General features: G+C 42.7%; 2 protein-coding genes across 2 annotated transcripts; one reads left to right on the top strand and one right to left on the bottom strand.

Moving 5' to 3' along the window:
• The first annotated feature begins 2,023 nt into the window (after window positions 1-2,023).
• On the top strand, window positions 2,024-11,716 carry LOC137794635 (cytokine-dependent hematopoietic cell linker-like). The gene is made up of 17 exons (XM_068591558.1): window positions 2,024-2,129; window positions 4,109-4,160; window positions 6,351-6,504; window positions 7,434-7,486; window positions 7,584-7,626; window positions 8,430-8,486; window positions 8,568-8,602; window positions 8,708-8,718; window positions 8,827-8,904; window positions 9,177-9,198; window positions 9,384-9,408; window positions 9,493-9,577; window positions 9,661-9,677; window positions 9,754-9,848; window positions 10,435-10,512; window positions 10,726-10,881; window positions 10,969-11,716. The coding sequence occupies exons 1-17, from the start codon at window positions 2,035-2,037 to the stop codon at window positions 11,119-11,121; spliced, it is 1,209 nt and encodes a 402-aa protein (XP_068447659.1). The 5' UTR covers window positions 2,024-2,034; the 3' UTR covers window positions 11,122-11,716.
• On the bottom strand, window positions 11,688-18,019 carry LOC137795226 (zinc finger protein 518B). Its single transcript, XM_068592582.1, has 2 exons — window positions 17,889-18,019; window positions 11,688-17,543 (listed from the first exon to the last, which is right to left on the bottom strand). Exon 2 carries the CDS (start codon window positions 17,449-17,451, stop codon window positions 14,743-14,745), a length of 2,709 nt encoding a protein of 902 aa, XP_068448683.1. The 5' UTR covers window positions 17,452-17,543; window positions 17,889-18,019; the 3' UTR covers window positions 11,688-14,742.
• Between the last annotated feature and the right edge of the window lie 1,680 nt (window positions 18,020-19,699).

The raw sequence follows: 19,699 nt of genomic DNA, 5'->3' as shown, positions 1-19,699 counted from the left end.
ATCCTCTGGGGACCATGAATGTCAGGACAAAATGTGTGAAAGACCGTTGGTTGTTGGACCCGTCCACCTCTCCTTCTTCCTGCCCCGTGTTACTTCGTGTGGTCTTTATACCTCCATGAGGTTAACATAAGAAAAAATTATGTACGAATTACGACGCATAACGCAGCCTGAGCACGCTGCCAAAAAAAAAGAAAAAAGACACAAACAGCCCACACGTACCATCACTTAGTGGCTCCTCTGTGCGGAGGAGGGCCTCCTGATTCTGACTACCTCTGCAGCTGTTCTTGGTCTTGTTTCTAATGTGGCTTCTTACACATGCATCCTTCCTGTGGCGCCGGTAATTCAACATCATGACTTTAACTGCCGTGAGATGCCTGTGAATGCATGAAGGACTTGAGTTGTAATAACCAATAAAACACACCCATGCGCACACCTCACCCATATTCAACCTCTGTGCTCCTCAGCACCCCCCCCCCCCCCCCCCTCCCTTTCTCTCCCTCCTCTAACCCCCGAGGCTGGGACCAAGGATCCTATTTCTTTGTGACAGGTCCAGGACGGAGCAGGGGAGGTCGGTTCATTTTTTGGGCTGCTGGGAGGAGGACGAGGGGGGGTTGAGGACACAGGATGAGCTGCCAGATTGACAGGCCGATGGGGCTGTCGCTGGGGGCCAAGGTGTAGAGATGTTCGGGGAGTTGGCGTTTGCGGCTCAAAAGATAAGCATCAGTGAGAATATGAGAGGCTCGATGGTAATCTCTCACAGGAAGTCAGGCTATACCGTTGCAAAAGAAACCACAGGAGAGAGGCTGACCTTGTGCGCCTGTGCTCGGCTGCATCGCTTTTTGGAGGAGGCCGGGCCTCCAACCCGCTTCACACAGGAAGAGTTTATGTGTTGATCGAAGAGAAATCGCCTTCAACTTGTGCATGATCGCTGCACCATGGCACAGAGAATAACCAAAATGAGCTGTTGCACACCATTACAACAATATGAACCAAGTCACAACACATTAGAGATATCCTTGGACTGTATAACTCTTTGCCTGAGCAACCTAAAAATGTGATTTACTTAATTTAGTTTTGAAAGTGACCGTGGTGAGTGTTGCACATATTGGTTACAGGATGAGGGTATTAGGCAGAATATCAGCTGTAATTTCTTGGACTAGCAGGCAGGTTTTAAATAAGTCTGAGTAATGCTCCACCCTAAATACCCCTCATACTGTCAGTGTCCTTGTTCACGGACCAATAAAACCCATCTTCATAGCCGGTGTTAAAATATCATCAGCATGATTTAGCAGATTTTTCTGCCTCATTTAAACTGTTATAAAACAACTATTAATAGCTGGAATTAAATGTGTCTCACTGTTTGAAACAGGGTTAATGTCTCAACCAACCTGCTGATCTAAATCCATTTATTCAAAGTTTTTAAAGTACAATATAAGTGGCAATAGACTCTCTATCAAGTGTTTACACTATTCACGGAAAATGTTACACGAAAGCGAAATATCACTTTGAAAGGGCATGAATAAAAATATTGTAATTTGGGTTCACCTTCTTGTTTGATATAAAAATAAATCCAGATGATGATCTGGTGGAAAGAGTAAATGTCAACCTGCTTCCTTTCACACTCGGCAGAGCAAATGTTGAAATGTCACCGTGTTCCTGTTCAAATTAAGAGAAATACCTGGAGCACGGGAAGGTTCATTTGACCCTGATGCACTGAACAAATGGTCTAACCTGGTTGTTTGGATGTATGTTGCATGAAAGCAATCTCACCAACTAAAGCGAACAGAAAGGTGTATGCAGAAATAAATGAGACATAAAAAAAACACAATACTACAAACAATGTTTCCGCCAAATAATGTGGAACACAGACGAGAAGACGAAGCCCTCCACAAAGAAACCTTTGACTGTCTGAAACAACAGTGAAGACCTTCGGTTACAGGCCAGTTGTTCACCACACAGGAAGTCATGTTGGTTTACTGCAGCGGGCTGCTTCACTCTGACAGTCACTTGTTTCTGTTGGTCTGTGCGAGATAAATGAAAACTGCACTCTTTCGGGAACCAAATACGTTTAAGAGGCAGACATTTGGACAACCACAAAGGTGTGCTTGTTGTACAAGTCTTCGGAAAAAGTAAGTAACGGCTGTATTCGTCAGTGTGTAGAAAAGCAAGTTAAAGTCAGTCTGTTGGGGGAAAGAAATCGATGACAATGATAAGTAATGAGCTTTAAAGACGAGGCAAGCTTTGAACTGTGGTATTTCTTGCTCGAGCTGTAATTCCTGCTTTGATTAAAATTGAAGTCTTTATTTGCTGTAGGATCTGATGTAATTTATGAACGGCAGTCATCTCATCAAATCAGGAATTGTGAATTAGGTGTTTCGTCCCATTTAGTCACAACATTTGTGTTAAAATCAAGGTTGCACCCAACACTGATTAATCATTTGAACTATTTGCGTTCACTCTGAATAAGAGTTTTAACACGTTCACAGCAAAAATCCTCTTGTCGCGAAAGTGAAATACTCTTTTACTGCAAAATAAAAACACTCATCTTTGTTAATTCTATAACTCAAAAGTAGGCGCACAAATACTAAACAAATTTAATTTAAAGAACTCTAAACAACATATTTGCTCCCACAAAACACATAAATATCTATGTCAGCACAACGGGAACGTTAGGACACGGTATGTCCTCTATAGTTTTGTCGCTGCTGACATTGTTTCCGTCCTCAGACTGAGCTCTTGCTCGCTCTCTGCAGTTGATACTTTCTTGATGTCCGTAGAAAAGCCAGGTCACAAATCCTTAAGTCGACTGGTGGTTTGAGTTGCCACAAATCCTCTGCACCCAATTTCCATGGGGCAGAAGTTTATTCCCTAGACTAACTGCTCAACCTCAGACGCTGGCTGCAAGTATCTAATCTCCTTTCCTTTTCATACGTCTCATCCAACACCACTTCCCATGGCCCAGTAAGCTCTACAAAGTAGACCGACTGCCCTGCTGAGTGTTGGACCACACTGCCAAATCCAATCCCGAGTTTGATTCCCCCTTGTGGGACTGTGATTTGGTAGCCTGTAATGTCTCCTGGCATTATCACAATCCCCAAGCCTCGCTTAAATGTCCTCACTTCTATTTTGGTATAGCTTTCCTTCCTGCTTCCTGTTTAGTTTTCCTTCACAGCCAAAAGGACTCAAAGATAAAAACCTGTCAATCAAAGAGTGATTGATTGGCGCTGACCCTGTGTTTCTCTTCCTCTTCTTGCTTATCTCCCTGGAAACATGATTTTCAAATTGATAGCGTGTCTTAAAAAGCTCATAAATGAAGGATATGGGACAAAGACCCACACATCAATGTCGGTCCTCTTTCCGCCATCCAGATTGAGATCACAGCCTCACTCCTTCTGACAGTGTTGCCTCCAGAAAGAACACTAAATTATATATTTACTTTGTCAGCGTTCACAGTTTTACAGACCGTCTGCACATGTCAAAGAAAAATAAAGTCATGATAATAATAATAATTATTATTATTATTGTTGTTACTATTATAATTATATTATTAATAATAATTAAATAAACAAATACAATTCGGTTGGTTTAACGTTCATATTTCGAAGAGAAAACGGTGAAACCAGCACTGCTGATTAATATTGAGACACTTCTAATGAATTTATTATCACTGGAATAAGAAATTGTGTAATGGCATTATTATTATTATCTTAATTAAGTAATTTTTACCAAAAACTGTCAAAGCAAAAGCTTCATTTGAAAATAAATATTTGTTTTATTTGGTGTTTCCCTAAATTCAGATTTCACTGCAGATCTACATAATACAGAAACATACCATGATGTTGCAAAGAATAATCAAATATATCAGACGTTTTATGTGAAGAAGCATCTTTCCATCTTGTGTTAAAACAAAATGATAAATCTGTCAATATTTTATTTGTATTTAATCCCAGTGGACGTTAGACTGTAACAGCGAGGAGCCCCTCGCAGCTCTGTGTAGTCGTATATATAAATAGACGTTGTTCTTCTCTAACTGTAGAGCAGGAAACGTCCAAGGACATATTCTTTAGCAGAACACCAAACTAATGACGTTTTTCCTTTTTTGTTTCAGCCCCTCGTTAGCAGCAGAGAGAGGGAACCGCCATGCGTCTGCTGTGATAATGGTGAGTTATGGCGGCCGACCGGTATCACAGCGTTTCCCCGATGGTTCCACATGAATGTTCCCAGGGGAAGCTTTAGGAGGCTGCAGCCCCCCTGTGTAATTACCTTTTAGCACAGAGCCGAGGAAAGAGTGAGATTCTGCTCTGTCATTGTTAGAGCACAGCAAGAACAACAGCGACGTGGATAAAGATGAACAGCGTCTGTGCTGTATTATTACTCCTTTTGATGTTGGATTATGAACACATATTTAAATGGATTTTGTCTCACCAGGTAATACAATAATCATCTCTCAAATTCATGAACGCTCAAAAGATTAATAACATTTTAATGTAATGTGAGGGAGTCATTTGAATTGATACAAAAAAAAAGAGGAAACAACATTAATATCCTTGAGGATTAAATTAAAGTTCTCACTCCACTATTGTGGTTATGAATGCTTTACGTGAACAGTGAAATAGCATAGATAACATTAATGAAACACTGCAACAGACTGTGTCAGATGTTTGTTTTTTTTCATCTTCTGATGCTATTTATGATGAATTTCAATACGAATAAAGCTCATGATGCTCAAGGAAAAATGGCACACTGTGAACAATGTTTTCCTTGATATCCTGTTTCTGGCTTCATGTTTCCTCTCATTAACTTTACAAGATCCCATGAACTCTTCTCAGGTAGTGCACTTCCCCTCTGTCCGTCTTGAACAAGGGTTGTGCTCATCGCAAATTAAAATTGGAAGTCATAACGGCGGTAATGCTAATTGACAGAGTCTGTGCGGGTTTAAAACCGGAGAATGTTCCCGACCGGGAACTGTCATCCGCTGGCAGGATGACGACCGCTTTCCCCTCTGGTTGATTAGATCCCTGGAGCCACCTGAAGACTGCAGGTGTGCCGGTTCCATCATGCAGCCTCTCAATAGAGAGATGAGTTGGACATGTTCGGCACACTGGGCAAGAACGTGCTCAGAGAGAGTAAACAAGGGCTGAGGAATAGTGGTATTAAATTGTAAAACCCTGCGGGCAAGATATACGTCGCTTTTTCTGGAATTCAAACATTCTAATATTATCTCATAATAAATTCACTGAAAACAGAGGACATTATGCTTAATATGCAGGTGTAAGGAGCGCTTGTGGTTACAGAACATGTAGTCTGAGTCAGCGGATGTAGACTTTGGGTATTCACCTGCCATTGGCTGCGAATTTCACATGCTCCTCTCCTTCTGCTGTCTGCGCTCTCTAGTTTGTGAGGTCGTTGATGCTGCATCCAGATGTTTAATGCCTCTCAAGACGATGGGATCGGTTGCAAAAATTACAAACTAGTTGGAGTGTTTTTCCCCCCCGATAGCAGAATGATAATGTGTGCAGCCAGAGCTTCCTTTAGCACTGACATGAAGCTGTACAGATCGGTCTGGATATGCAGGACGACTGCTACACAACAGCAACGTCCCAGACACAGTTCTGGCCTTGGCACGTTTGTTAATTGTACATACTTCCCCAATTTCTACACTGTACTGACACTGCACCTGCTGGACAAAAAAACATCAATTTCCTCTCCGGAGAAAAATAAAGCCAATCAGGATTCTCCTTTTTACGACAAAAGAACCGGTTCTGATGTGAAGCACATTGCTTTTAGTTTGAATGAGCGCAGCGCTGGTTTGACTGGCAATGATTGATCTGAATGTATTCACCCTGATCGCACTCCTTCTTTCCAGCTTTGCCACAGCTGCACAAATGTACCGTGTCACAGTGCCTCCATTAATTAACAGAAATAGACAGTTTTTATGATTTAACACTGTGTCACACACCGGCTATAAATGTATGCACGTTAGTGTCTGGCAGTAAAGGAAATCCCTCAGTGGGTTCTGTTGCAACACCTCATTACAGCTTCCTGTGCTTATCAATGCTGTATACACATCGAGGATCTAACTCACAATGTATGACTGTGTGATGTAATGAGCAAGGCACAAATGTGAGCAGGTTTACTGCTTTCATTATCTTAAACCAGATTAGTGCACTTGTTTCCAATAAATCAACGGATGCAGAATGAGATTGTTATCAAAGGCAGTCTTTCTTGTATTAAATCTTGGTGACACGCACACAATTTCTAAGAGCTCAGTGTTACAAGGCGAAGATAAAGCTTATCTATCGTGCGCTTAGTATCTCCAATTTCAGGAAACTGCAATTTCCTCTCCACAGGATCGCAACAGGACAGTCAGGAACCAAAATGAAAGACGCGGCTACTTCAACAACGTGGAGGAGCCTGAGTACGATGTGGTGGCCGGCCAGGAGGAAGCGGGTCATGTGCGCATACTTCCTGCGAGGCCCATAAATGATGAGCGAGCGTATGCAGGTAGAGGAAAGCAATTACTTATCATCCACATTCACGCCGCTCTCATTACGTGTTGTTGTCAGTTCTTCGTTACTTGGATCTAAAGCGTGGGGTTTTAGTTTCAATTCAATGTTTTGTGTTGTTACAGTAAACCAAAAAGTTTCCGTCTTTGTGGCTGAGTGGGTTGAGCGATTCAGTCCGTCTGTAGGAGTGAACCTGACCTTTAATATTTGTCACCACACGTATTTAAGGCAGGCAATATTCCTGCCTGCCTTAAATACGAAATCCACAAACCTAAGAATTCACTCTAAGTGTTTGCATTGCGACACAATGATAGTGAGTTTATTTCAATTCGCCGCAAAGAACATAATTAGAAGGAATCTGAATGAAGTGCAGGCACAACATAACAGCTCCACCACAAACTGTGGTGAGAATGAAAGCAGTGCGTATCTGAGAGAGAGAGAGAGAGAGAGAGAGAGAGAGAGAGAGAGAGAGAGAGAGAGAGAGAGAGAGAGTGGGGGGCGATGGGGGAGGCCCACGCTGAGTGATCATGATCTGCCAGTGGGTCTCCGGGGCCATCTGTTGGCTGAGGGCAGACTGCGGGAGATTACAATTATCCAGCAGCCGATGGGGAAGTTGGGGGAGGCGTGTCGTGTGAATAGACTCCCTTTACTCTCCTGCATGGATGTGGCCCACAGCCAGGGGCCTCGCAGCTGCACGTCTGCAACTTCACACCGAACGCGGCTTTTAAATTTGTTCACACTCGGAGTGTTCTCCCTCTGTAATCAATACAGTCTGCTGCTGCGGTGTGCCACTGGGACCGGCCGCCACCGAGTTACAACAGTGAGACAAACTCATTTGAACAGTCAGCTAACACTGCAACCGCCGAAACTACTGTCATTGCTGTCCCTGATAAGACTGAGAGCATCTCAACTTCTTTTGCTTTCAAGACAGGGATCTCCCGAGGTCATCGTCGGCTCACAGCCTCTCATCACTCTGCTCTGTGAGTTTTCCGTTTTGATTTCTTCACATTCATTCTCCATCACAAGTGCACTGCTGTAAATGCCTGCTTACTCTTGATGTGCTCTCCTCTTCATCAGGGTAACGCCGACATCCTGCCAAGAGAAATCCCACGTGCTTCAGGTAAAGTGACATTAAAAGCTCCGTCGTCTGAATTTTGATGGGATCCAGACGTTCCTGGGAAGTTTCACTTGACCTGCTACCAGTACAGTGTAGCTTAGCGCGGGTCATGATAGCTGATGTGAGCATCTTTATGACTGGCTGCTGCTCAGCAAAAGCTCCACACGGCCACTTAACCTGCATTATTAAAGATTTAATATTAAATCAAATGGCTGTCCAGGATGTCACAGTCCTGGCAAACACTGAAAACACACAAAACCACCTCTGCAGAGCTTCTCTGTTTCTTTTAGCTCTTTTTACTGTTCGTATTGTCACTGCAGGGCTCCAACTGTTGTTAAGAAAATAGCTGTGATTAAAAGCCCTCCACATTACAAGAGTTATGTTGTCCACTAGCTTGGGAACATCCACGAGCTTAAGATCCAGATGTTTGTCTCAGTTCAATGTTTATAATAAAATAATCACCAAATGAGAAATTAGTAGTTTGTACTGTTAGCACGTTAGCTGTGAGCCGTTGACTCGCAGTCACAATGCTGAGAGCCATTGAGGGGCAATAGAGATGCTCCCAATTTTGAACAAATATCACCTTCAACCAGCCGTGTTTCAGGTCGCGGTGTCGTTAGAGTTAGGAGCATGTGAGACTTCAGCTGATGGCTTTACAGGTTTCACTTGAAAGTAAACGGTAGGCCTTGCAGTTTAAAAGTGTCACATTTTCCTCTGAGATTGAGTACCAGAACTTCAAAATTGTACTTCAGAACACTACTTAAGTACTTGTACACTATACATTATTTGCATTGCATGTTTTTTAGCCACCAGACCTGCAGTAAACCGAGACCTGAAGCCCGGCAGAAGAAAGATCAGATTAGGTAAAACAACTTAAGTTCACTTTTCTTTCGCCGTCCTCTGGCCTCAGAAGCATCTCATAGGTTCACATCTTGCTGTTACAGATAAGAGGTTTCCCCCTGTGCAGCCAGGAGAGCAGGTAAGCACCTCACCACACATACAGTCCTCACTGTTGACTCTCTTTCTGTGTTCGTAAACCGTGTCCATTGCAACAATTGATTTTTCTCTCTTTCTAATATCACAGCGCTCACACAGGTAATGTCCTCCACTGCTCTTCAAGTCATTTATTGTTGTGTTTGAATGAGATGTTAAATACATGTTTAAATGTGAATGGACCAGCAGCTAAAGTCTGTGTGCTTCCAGGCGAGCTCCATCTCCTCCTCCAACAGAGATAGAGACTCACTGGCCCGGGCTGACTATACGAGAATCCTGCTGGAAAGAGTGAGAACTGCTTTTTGATTGTGTGGACGCAACGTCACTGCTTTTATTGTTGCTGTGTTGACTTTGACCCCGTGTGACCTCTTTCCTCCGCGTGAATGGCGGCAAGTGAAGAGAAGCGTCTGAGTTTAGGGTTCGCTCAGTGGGGCAGTGCCGCCATCTGCTGGTTAGGAACATGATCACAGAGGGAACGCTTGAGGCTTTCATTGATCGAGCGTATTGTGACGTCATATTGAGTAATAAGTTTAAAAAAGGATGCTTCTTTTTCATTTCAGTGGACAAAGAGCACCTAAAAAAGTAAGTAGTCGAACATGCAGTAAAGTTACGAGTAAAGTGACAGATTTCAGCTCTTTCTGTCACGCTATTTCCATTAAAGTTTCAGAAATTACATTTTATTCCTCGCAATTAAACTTGTAACCAAACTAGTAAAGACTCCTTAACACTCTGTTTTTAAGTCTAATTGTCTTTTTAATACTTCTCAGCCTGAATTCAGTTTACCCACCAAAGGTAAGAGCTAAATAAGTGTGAGTGTAATATTGTTGTGGTTGAAACGCTCTCGACAGCGGTTAAAGATGTCGAATGTGTTTTTAGGTCTGCAGCGTGCTGAAAGTGTGTCATCCCTTCACACCAATCTCAGACGTTCTCTGGATTTTGAGACTCATAATATAGAAACAAGGTGTGTGTTTCATCGCTCTGGCCTTTCAGGACAATTGTGTTGTGTTAAGTCATGTTTGATTTGCTCTTTCTTCCTGCATTCAGGACACAACAAAGTCCAGGTAAGTAATGCTAGGGATCACCCGTTACATCATAGAGTTATGAATGAAATGAGTCAACACTGACGTCTACTTGAAGAAAGAGTGCGGTCCAAACGTTATCACCACGAGTGGCCCCAAACTAAAGAAGACTTTGACCAACATGACTTTGTCCCAAAGGAAAAACCTCCACAGGTAAACTCGCTGCTGTTAAATATAAGAATTACATATTGTACTGAAGTATTCAGTGGTAGAACTTAACTAAGTATATTTGCTCCAGCACTATTTGTACTTTGTTTTATGATATTTTTATACTTCAATGACAAACTTACTTTTTCCTACACTACACTTATTTGACGGCTTTAGTGGCTTGAAGCTAATTTATCTTTGCAGATTTAGATTATTAATAAGAAATATAATGATGATAATAGATGTCACCTATAAAAATGCTGATAAATTGTTTTAGTTTAATCTACCCATAAATATGTAAAGTAATTCATCTTTAGCCGCTGCTGCAACATTGAAGTGACGTTCGTATGAATGCATTACTAATTATAATCCTGGGATATCATATTTTTTTACATTATATTTATGAAGTGGGCCATTCTGCATACTTTTACTTTTGGTGCTTTAAGTATATTTTGATGCAAATATTTGTATTGAGATCGAGTAAGATTATAAAATGCAGGACTTTAACTTGCAGCAGTATATTTTTAAACATGCTAGCTTTACTTCAGTAAAAGATCTGACTTCTTCTTCCACCATTGCTAATGTTTGGCAGACTTACAGTGAAGAAGACTGGTACGTTGGGGCTTGTTCTCGAGCCGATGCTGAGCACGCCTTACACCTGGTGAACAAGGTACGCCATCTCCTCTTCCTTTCTACATCCATAATAAACCAAACATAAAAGCAATAGGGGCAGATGCAGAAAACACGCACAGCTCAGACAAACAGAGACAGGTTGCAAGAGTTCATGTTGAGACTCATGTCCAAGATGAATCACTATCTCCTCTTAAATAAAATGACTATATCTGCAGCAAAAAGGATTATTTTTTTTCTCACATTAATTAAGAACGGAGCCTTTTTGGTGCGAGACTGCTCCATCAACACTAACCGGGAGCCCTTGGTGTTGGTCGTGTATCACGAGAAGAAGGTGTACAATATCAAAATCCGGTTCATGGAGAGCTCCGGCAAGTACGCCCTGGGAACGGGACATCGGTCCAACGATGTGAGTGGACAAAAGTCTCAGAAGGACGGTTCAACAAGCGCTCGCTCCATTATGTTCAGTGAAAGCTCACATCTTATTTCTCCTCAGATGTTTCACTCTGTGGCAGACATCATCAAGATCCACTCCATTTTCCCAATAATACTCATCAGCGGGAGGAGCATGCCTGGAAGCAAATGCCCAGATAACTGTGTGCTGACATGTCCCATAACGAAAAAGGAAGTTTTCCAACTGCTGCAATAACACATGAATCATCCAAGAGAAGATAACCTGCTATGTCTGTCATGGTAAAAACTAAGACGCCACTATTTATTTTTGTAATGTTACCGAAACAAACTGGATCGGTATATTTACTGTTTGTAGAGAATTTGAAAAAGAAATCAAGAGCGCGCGTCCACAAGCTACCGTGTAACCACGCTCCTTTTTTTCTACGTCGTAAACCTGTTTCTCTGACTATTATTTGTAGAGTTTTTTTTTAGATATCTATTAAGAATCTATTAGGCCAAAGGGGCCTTGCTCTTTAATTTAACCTGATTCCCAAATAAAAACTATGAGGTCTGCTGTCAAGCTTCACTGAACACAAAACTCCAACAGCTTTACTTTGTTCATTTTGGAGAATAATAAGAAAGTAATAATCTCCAGAAATGCATCCTGTTGGAACCCCAAACATCCACTGAAGTTCATGATGAGCGTGTTGGGAAGAAGATCATTGAGTATACAAGTCGTGAAAAGTGTTTGTCTGTGTCAAATTATAAAAACAGTCTGTATAAATGATTTCCTTTATCAATGAATATATTGATTGTGCTTTTTTTATTTTATTCATGTACCAACTGTCCAAAAACACAACAAAAATCAAAGTTTTGATAATGTGACGGCACATCAGACCTTACCCGATGTTGAGTCTTCTAAAGCTAAGTAACGAATAAACATACTTGTCTATGAAGTCATTTATTCTCAAGAAGAGGCACCGTTACACAGTCACTGAGTCTGCACATCAGGACACACTGAAGAGTGACAATTCACTTCATGTATATGAGAGGAGAGGGGGGGCTAGCAAAGGGACAGACAGAGTGGGCTCAGACTGTACCAAAGGGGACTGGGTCAGCATCCTGCCCTTCATTTATGACCCGTCCACACAAGAGATTGATTACTTCACACCAGGTACATGAGGGGACGTGTGCCTTTTGCTTCATAACCTCCCACTGCAGGAGAAGAGCCAGTTTGCACATGTCCATTTGTAAACTGCTTCATTCTAATAGAAATATACACTTTTCATGACAGTAAAGAGTAGTGAAGGGCAGACGTTCGGTCATAAAGCTCTCACAAACAAGAGTCTTTAAGGTCACACTTGGAAGTTGCGGCAAAAATCCACCTCGGGCAGATTTTTAGGCTGAGACAGCAACTTCCTTCTCGCTCAGCCTGTTAACTTGTGGTTAAGTTACTTCCTTGTATTTTCAGACATGTGGGTCATTTAGAGAAAGTTGCTTTAAAGCAGGTACTTAACAGTATGTTTACACTGTGGTATACTTAAACAAATAAAAGATGTTTCCTCCACCGCTGCTTGGTTTTTAACCAACGATGAGCACTTTGAGTGATGCAATCCTGTTGAAGAAAAGGGAATAGAACATACAAATTGTGATCATGTTTTAATAGAAAAAAAGAGGAGTTACATAATTGTTATTAGAAAAGCATGGAACACGATATTAAACAAAAAGAATAAACCAAAAACAACTTGAATAGGGACGTCAAAAACACAAATGAGAGGTGAATGGAAGGCAAAGAAACATTCAGAGAACTGGCACGCCCTTAAACACCTTTAAAATAATAATATATATTTATATAACAAACAATAAAATATGTCAGCTTCTGACTCTGCAGTGCTATGCAAGTAAAGCACCACATAACTGCTTTTGCTGAAGACGTTGTGGAATGTTAACCATTCCCTAAGGAGTATGAACAACAGCTATCACATTTGATATTTATAGGTATGTACACAATAAAATCTGCAAAGGATTGAAATGTATATACACAATAAAAACTGGGCAACCAAAACCTATGTATTGATAGGTCTAGCACCTCATACATCATGGTTACGGATTAGAAACACGCATGTAATGCTGTCGCAAGAACAGAAACAGTTCTGCAGAGCACCAGGAAAGATGATGTTTTGTGTCTTTTCGATGGTTTCCACAGGTTCTCAGAATCACCACAGTCACTTAATATGTACATCAGATGAACTAAAAGCACGTGGCTTTCTGGACCAGTAACAAACCAGTTTGGACCACTGTTTCAGGAGCTGCAAGGGGCGTCACATGAAAGTTGCAACATTGGAGAAAACCGTATGGCACAAGGAGTACATATGATCCAAGATGGCGTCAACACTTGTTTCTGGGACTGTTGCCTCAAATAAGTTAGTTAAAAAAATATCTGTGATGGACTACAAAAGAATAACAAAAACAGAGACTGAAAAAAAAGTTGCTTTTCTTATTTTATGAGTAGTCAGAAGTATAAAGCAGTTAGCTCTGGCCTCACCAAGATTCGCGGTGCATTCAGGCACTCATCGTCAACTGGTAACGTAAAAAACATTAAGATTTATCACTGAGAAAAGGCCAGTGAAGTGGTAAATACTGGGGCACATTCCAAGTTTACAGTACAACCGAGACATTTAACTTCACACAACACATAATTTCCATTTCTCTGCAACACCCAGTGATTTAAAACACATCCAAACTGATAACAAAAAGTAGTGTGTATGTGTGTGCGTGTGTGTGTGCGCCCAGCTTCCAATATTTACACCTTGTAGTGCTTTATTTTTTTAATGATCTAGTTCACTTTAGCAGTAACTGTTGACCAAATAAAAACAACCCAGTCACACAAAATTTCCCAAAAAGTTTAGAGTTTGCAAAGAGTGCCTGAATGCACCAGTGCACTACTGACTGATATGGAGTGCTGCACACAAGACACTGAGTGTCATCTCAAAGTGAGCCGGATTTCTCCGAAAATCAAATTAGTTTGAAACTGTTTGAAAACATGACGCGCCTTATTGATCAGTTTTAAGGCAGTAGTGTTAAATGTACTTGATGGATGCAATCTAATTGTCTAAACAACTTTATCACAAGAAACAAAAAAGTGCTCTACGTTCAGTTATGACGGCCGGAAACAGATTTGTTTTTTCCGTCTTATATTGTTCTATTACTGTGAGCATGAAAATATACAAAAAAAACAGGGATTCATACTTTGAATAAGACATTTTTGCATTTGTGCTAAACGTTGCATGAGGCTTCATCCACGATAGATCTCACATAAATACCACAAACTAAACATTTTCTCATTACTATCAATTTTTTTAAAATTCAATTTGGAGCTGTGCACGTTCTGCACATTGTTCGTTGACATTGTTTGTAGTCTGAGTTGATAATCTCAGGTGTACTGCACATAATTTAGGTTGTATTTAAGAGTCAGATTGACAGCAAATCTTTCTGACGACAACGAAAACTAAATAAATACAGAACGTTATCCTTTTTAGGTAAACAGCACATGCTTTTATGCCTCAACTCTGGCACATCGACTGGTTTCCCAAACATCTGTAACAGAACTCAACATCTGCGCATCAGCGACCGCAGTCGACTAAACCAGATGTTGCCGGGACTCAAAGCAGTCAAACTGCATTGCACTTTATTATTCCACATTCCATGCCTATATAAACAACATACGTGTAACAATGATAATTAAGATGTCCATTGTTTGTAAAATCTCCCGCTCCCTTATATTTTGTTTTTCAGTCAACCTCTCCCCCACCGTTGAAATACTAGTTATTTTCTCATAAACGTACGCTTCCATGCAGCGATAAACCCGCTGATAGATTCATGGGAAGACGCCGACGGTGCACCCCATCACCTTGTACTTCTGCCCCACCACTTTGCTCAGCCTCATTTTTAAGATTTGGCACTTTGGAGCCAACTTGGACCGTGGCGTGTCCGCTACAGTGTCCGGTCTGGCGCCCTGAATGGCGGCCCGGGGCTTCGGGTGATTGAGCACAACCACGGGCTGGTAGGGGCTCGGCCGCTTCACCAGTTGATCTGACTTCAGCGGCATCGGGTAAATCACTGTGCAGTCGGTTAGGCTGCCCATCGGTACCCGAGTCTTATATTTGGATATTCTAAGTTTCAACCCCTTCTTGGTTTTTTTCCACACGCCTACTTGTACCCGTTTCAGTGAGACAGTCAGAAACTTTGAGATGTCATGCTCACTTTTTGCTATTTCCTGTAGCGGCTCGGAAGCCACGTGTGCGGCAATTCGGGAAACAGATTCCTCATCTGTTGAAGATTTTGAAGCAGGAGTGGAGCTGCGTTTCTTTCTGTGTTTCGTCATAGTAGTAGTAGTGCTTGGTTTTTCCTTCTTGATGAGGCTGTTCAGTGCAGGAGGGTGCTGAATACCTTTATCCTCCGTGGGCTCCACTTTGAGAGTCTCACCGATCCACTCTGTCAATAAAAGCTTGTGGATGATGGATGTATCTTTTGTGTCAACCTGAGCACAGGGCGCCTGCGCCTCCTTCGCCAGCGCCTCCTTCGCCAGCGCCTCCCTCACCAGCGCCTCCCTCGCCAGCGTCTCCTTAGCCAGCGCCTCCCTCGCCAGCGTCTCCTTAGCCAGCGCCTCCCTCGCCAGCGCCTCCTTCGCCAGCTCCGTGGCATTTGTTGCCTTGACGTGATCTTGGGTTGTGTGACCGGTCCGCTGTGTTAATAAAAGCCTGCGGATGATGGATTCATCTTTTGTGTCCACCTGAGCACAGGACGCCAGCGCCTCCTTCGCCGGCTCCGCGCCGTTCATTAACTTGACGTGATCTTGAGTTGGGCTACTGCGATCGTTACTTTTATCCATCACTATACCACGCAGCGCCATGACCAGTGGTTGCATGGCGCCTTGGACGTCCTCCGGTTGTTGGCTGAGCGAAAACACAGAGGAGATGACGGGAAAACCCTCGGGCTCCAGCGGTCCTTCTGTTCTCTCCCCGGATCCAATTTCCTGGGGCCAAGCCGACATCTTTGGACCTTTGTTGGTGGAAAGCCTCGATTTTTTGACCGATGAGGACTGATTTAGACTTCTGGGGATTGAAAACGACTGACTTGAAACTGTATCCTTGCAAACAACATTCGCTGGAGGTCTCACCTGGGCAGAAGCAGCCAAGAGGACACTCAAGGAAGGACATGAAGAATGTTGCTGGTTCGAGCCCACTTCCTCCGTCTTTATTTTTAAGGAAGTGTCGTTCTTGAGGTGCATCTCGCCTGGTTCCTGCTTCACAGCCAGCGACAGATCCCGAGGAGTGATCTTTAAGTCACTCGCTCTCCTGGATGGGATGCTCTTGGAATGCTCTGGAAATAAATTATTCCTCTCGTCCACTGCCCTCTGAGAAACACATGTGGCCATGTTATCTGGATGCAGGGCTTTCGTAAACCTTTGGTCAGCCCGGCTGCAGATAACAGAGGGCAGAGCTGCACCGTGGTTCACCGGCTCGCTCTGCGGAACTTTGACCCCCCCGTTTCCCTCTCTTACAGGATTCAGGATGCTTTTGGGAAACTTGTTTGGGACGACCGTGTGACTTTCCAAGTTGATTATTTCCTGTGACGCTCTTTTAAATCCAGCTTTTTCTTTGTTTCCTTGACTTGGGAGGTTTTTGGAAATATTCACTGGACAAACAACGGGACGCTCCACGTTTATTGTCTTTGATTCACACTGCTTCCGGTTAACCGTGCACATCCCCATGCTCATGGACTTCACCGCGTTCGGATGATTCAACGTGGAGAAGAAGGGCTTTCCCGGGGCAGTGTTTTGGGAGACCATGCTCCTGGTCTCTTTTATCACAGACTCGTTCTCTTGTTGAGAGACGAGCCTCAGTTTCAGTTCCTTCGTCCCATTTACAGTTTTCACCTCGACTAGCTCAACCAAGCAGCCAGCGGGGATCGTTACCTCCTCCGGAAGAGACACGGTCAGAGCCCTGTTGTGCTGGATGAGTCCATTCAAAGGGGTCAGAAGATCTGCGTTGCCATTAGTGGCGTTCGACACGTTTATTTCCAGTGTTCTCCCTCTCTGTTCATCTCGACCCTGCCTGGCTGCAAGTGCACTCGGGGCGGGTACATTCACCCGAACGACTGGTCGGAGTGACGCTGGATCAGCAGTGGGCACACTTGATAAGGCACTGGAGACGGGAACATGGGGGTTTTGTTTAGCAGGTCCTTGACTTGTGTTTTTACTATGCAAGCGATCAATGTGCTTAACAAGGCACAACCTCCGCATATAGCCCTGTCCACAGTGAGGACACTTAAACGGATACTTGGCGCTGTGCTGCTTCAGGTGAGCGTTTAACTCTGCCTCGCTGAATGAGACTTTGTTGCAGTAGAAGCAGTAAAACCTCGTCCCCCTGTGCTCCAGCATGTGCCTCTTCAACTCCGCGGCGTCTGTGGAAGCAAATCCGCACTTCTGACAGTACTTCACGTTGGAAGAGCCCAAAACACGATCCAGCACCAGACTGGGATGCCCCCCGTTCACAGACATGCTGTGGTAGCTGACAGGATTCATGTTGAGCCGAGAGGTCCGCCGGTCATCTGGCCTGCGGGTCACACAGCGCAGTCAGAAGAGCGGCACCCTCCGACAAGTGAGCTGCCTCCCCACTGTGGAAATGAGATAAGAAAATACAGAGTGAGTGAACCCTACAATGCTGACATTAACACAAGGCCCGCGTAGCCCCTCCCCCTCGTGTGAAACGCGTTCATTAACGCCTGCAGCCGTTTGCTCTACAGCTAACGGGTTGCAAGCAAAAGACACGAAGCTGTTTACACAGATATGTGTGCATTTGTTCACCACCTGCTGCTGTGCGAGGCTGTCTCCCTTTGAACACGAGAGAAAAAAGGCCCCATCTGACCACAACAAGGAAGGGGGGGGGGAGCGGTCGCAAAGACGACGGCCCGCTTTTCTACTGATTGTGCTCGCAACAGCGTCATATCCCACGCACATACCTTATCGGGGTGTTGTGTTTTTATCCGTTGTGTGTTTTAAAATCAATAAATCCTCTCGGTGGACAAGATATTAACGGCCGTCAACGACACCAACCGTGCCGTTTTGCTATAGCTCGGCGCAGCTATAGCTGTCCGGAGCTAACTGACACCACTCCGGAAACGGGCTGCTCTCGCCTTCAAAATAAGAGCGTGGGAAACAAATATTACTCTGCAGTTAGTTCTTCGACAACACTCCCCTATATGTTGTGTTCGAGTTTGTTACAACACGATATTTGGTGCATGGTGTTGTGATATATCCTCAGGGAAAATAAAACTAATTTAGAGGAAAAATTATGAACTAACCTTTAAAATGCTACTCTCTGTGCTATACTGTTCTTATGACTTGAGGGAGAGCATGACCGGCCCTTTTCCTGTTAAACTTCGAAAGAACCTCTGATATCTTGTCTGGCTCCACTGACCTTAGACTGAACCACTGACATAGTGTCTGACTCCACTGACCTGGGACTGAACCACTGTCATCTGACTCCCTTTCTGTCATGGGGCATACTAAAACTATTGTTTTTGCATACAAACTGTGTTGGTCATGACAATGCCTGATCTGTATTTCACACTGATGTTAAATCGAAATATAGCCTACTCTGTACATGAACTTTTTCCAGTTTATCCAAGTCAAGAGTGTGCCTTCAATATAGAAAGTCCCCTGCTTTATGAAGCCCCTCTTTGTATGATTACAAATATCTAATCTTAACATAAATGTCTGCATTGATTATGTACACAGATTGTAAAGCCCTCCGAGTAAAATCTTGTATTTGTGACTTTGGGCAATACAAAATAAACTGAATTGAATTGAATATCCATATATGCATAAAAACCCTGGCATGGATGCACTCAGCACCAATTTCAGGGCAGTCGCTTGATTGTCAACTGTTTGGTTTCGGTCTTCCTGCGCAGAAGCCTATTAAATATACAAAGACAAATGTCTCTTTGTAAGTCTCCCTTTATTCGGTCAACTTCCACCACAAGATATACATTTGTTACATTTATTTACTCTAGCTGTGTTTATATTCGCATTACATGCAAATTGATATGGTTATCACATATTAGATGTTTGTTATTGAACAATGTGTTTCTACCCTCGTGTTTCTATTCTTGTATCTTGTTCTGTATCCATTGTTGCACCTTGTTATTTGTTGTTTATTTTAATTTGTTCTTTCTTTTGTTTGCATTGGGACCATGGAAACACAGTTTGCTTCCTCTACACAGTGTATTGCACTGCATCTATATGGATGACAATAAATCTCTCGTAAATCTTATTTTATCTCTCTTTCATATGTATGTATGGTTGTATATAGACATATTTTCCCCCTCTGTAGAAATGTGTCTTTGACTTCTCTGTAAAAAACAATCAATACACATAACACAGCACACCATTAGAAATGTACACATATACAGTATAAAACAGTGATAAGGGGCAAACAGCTGCAAATAAGTAAAAGATAGCAGTTACAAATATACATAAATTTACTCAAGTTATGTATATAGGCCTACTGTGATGGAAGATTTTCTTTGTCACTTGGGGAAGGAGGAATAAAGTCTCAAAAATCAAAGTTGCTTTTGTCCATTTATTTCTTGCAAGAAAGGAGGAAAGACCTACCAAGAACAAGTCTGCAGCAAGATGTCTTCGACATATGAAAAAGAAATATATTTATAAACATTGGAAGTAACATTCCCGTTGGTTCAACAGTGGTAGAAGTGAATTAATCTAAACCAGATATGGTTTCTCCCGAGTAAGCATTTTTCCTCACATGACA

Source organism: Clinocottus analis, unplaced genomic scaffold (assembly GCF_023055335.1).
Source record: "Clinocottus analis isolate CAN_PGR_092001 unplaced genomic scaffold, fCliAna1.0.p SCAF_10, whole genome shotgun sequence".
Taxonomy (NCBI): Eukaryota; Metazoa; Chordata; class Actinopteri; order Perciformes; family Cottidae; genus Clinocottus; species Clinocottus analis.
This window is presented reverse-complemented; position numbering and strand designations above follow the sequence as displayed.

Coding starts and splice junctions, on each gene's coding strand:
- LOC137795226 (XM_068592582.1), bottom strand. CDS start 17,451: ATGAATCCTGTCAGCTACCACAGCATGTCTGTGAACGGGGGGCATCCC.
- LOC137794635 (XM_068591558.1), top strand. CDS start 2,035: ATGAAAACTGCACTCTTTCGGGAACCAAATACGTTTAAGAGGCAGACA. Junction 4,161..6,350: donor ATGCGTCTGCTGTGATAATG/GTGAGTTATGGC, acceptor TCCTCTCCACAG/GATCGCAACAGGACAGTCAG. Junction 9,199..9,383: donor GACAAAGAGCACCTAAAAAA/GTAAGTAGTCGA, acceptor AATACTTCTCAG/CCTGAATTCAGTTTACCCAC.